The sequence below is a fragment of the Acanthisitta chloris genome, unplaced genomic scaffold (genome assembly GCF_000695815.1).
Source record: "Acanthisitta chloris isolate BGI_N310 unplaced genomic scaffold, ASM69581v1 scaffold12251, whole genome shotgun sequence".
Classification (NCBI taxonomy): Eukaryota; Metazoa; Chordata; class Aves; order Passeriformes; family Acanthisittidae; genus Acanthisitta; species Acanthisitta chloris.
Genome location: NW_008656549.1, coordinates 1 through 1,504, shown reverse-complemented (window position 1 = coordinate 1,504; position 1,504 = coordinate 1). Strand labels below are relative to the sequence as shown.

At 59.7% G+C, this 1,504-nt stretch overlaps 1 protein-coding gene across 1 annotated transcript in view; it reads right to left on the bottom strand.

Annotated features, from left to right (window-relative positions):
• NOL4L (nucleolar protein 4-like) overlaps nucleotides 1-645 on the bottom strand; it is a 5,762-nt gene extending 5,117 nt beyond the window's left edge. The window contains exons 1-2 of the mRNA XM_009084381.1: nucleotides 555-645; nucleotides 82-353 (exon numbers count right to left, since the gene is read on the bottom strand). Coding sequence (XP_009082629.1) covers nucleotides 82-353; nucleotides 555-645 — 363 coding nt within the window. The remainder of the gene's footprint in view (nucleotides 1-81; nucleotides 354-554) is intronic.
• Between the last annotated feature and the right edge of the window lie 859 nt (nucleotides 646-1,504).

Here is a 1,504-nt window from a genome sequence, read left to right as displayed (position 1 = left end):
TATGCCTGGGTCCATCCAAGGACATGCAGCCATCCCTTCTCGCCCCGCCCTGGCAGCAGCCAACAGCAGCCTGGGCCGTACCTCTGCCGTGGTCTTCACCGCGTACTTGACCCTGCTGCGCAGCCCATCGGCACTGCAGCTGTCCGACTGGTAGGAAGGGGTGACGTGGGCAGGGGTGAGCTTGTCGCAGAGGTTGATGGGCTGGTCGTCGGCAGAGGCAGTGAAGTCCATGGGGGCTGTGGTGCCATTGCCGTTCATTTCGGGGAAGGCGCTGTCGCCTTGCGTGCTGCTGGAGGTGGAGGGGTTCAGGGTGGAGGAGCCATTCCCACTGCAGCTCTCTGATGAGGAGTCATCTGCAAGGAAGGACATGTGGTCACCTACGTGGCACCCTGTGACCACCTTTCTTTCCTGAGGCTGCTCTGGGCTGAGCACTCACTTAGTGGCTGAGTTGCCAAGTCCCATCCATCAGGAGCCAGGATGGCACTGCTTTGGGCCCTGGGATGCAGCAGCTGAAGTGGAGATGATGGCACCCATGGCTGCAGGGCCATTGTTACACAGATCCACTACCTTGTCCCTCAAAGCACACTGGACGCTGCTGTGCCTCATGCCCGAGACACCCATCCCTCCACAGGTGGCAGTCCCCATGCCTCCGCCCTTGGCCACGGTGCCTGGGCTTGAATAAGAACTTTGGAATTTGGTCCTTTTCGGTTTCTGTTTGCATTGCAGGGAGGAGAAAGGGGCACTGCCTCTCCCTGCCAGATCCCTCACCTCCCTGTGCTGTCCTCCTGGCCTGGCTTGGAGCTGGGTGTGGTGGGAGATGCAGAGTTCCAGCACTGGTGGCCTGGGGACACGCTGCTCTGCAGAGAGCTGGGGCATGAGGATGACACATGAGAACAAGCTTATTTGGGTGGGAAAACCCTGAATCCATTGTGTCTGGAAGCAGTGTTAGTCTGTTCCTAGCAGGTACACCACCCAGCAAAGCTCCTCCTTGGCACGCTGCTGCAGGGAGGGGACAGAGGCCGCACAATGTCCCTCCTGTCCCACTCAAAGTCCAAGTGACCTACACCCAACACGGACACTTCTGTTCCCTGTTTCCAGAGCCATCCCCATGGCAGATGCATGGCAGATGCATGACTCCACCACCCAGAAAGGTTAGGGACAGTGAACACTCAGTGCACTGCCCAGATCTTGGTTATATTCACACTGCCACCATCCCACTGCCCATGCCAGCTCCCAAAGAACAGCCCAGTGGCAGCAGAGAGCCTGGCACTGCCTGCACCTGGCCCTGCCTGCACCCACTCTGCCTGCACCCAGCCAGAGAGCCCAGCCCCAAGGCCAGGCACGACATTTCAAACTGCTCAGCCTGTTCCCCTCCCTCCCCCTCGCCGCAGTAAATCCTTTATTTCATTAGGTGCCTCCGCGAGAGGGAAAGGGCGAAGCACGTGGGAGCTGCTTCCTGCGCCAGTGTGCGCCGGGCGGCGAACAAAGAAGCTGTCGGCAGCGA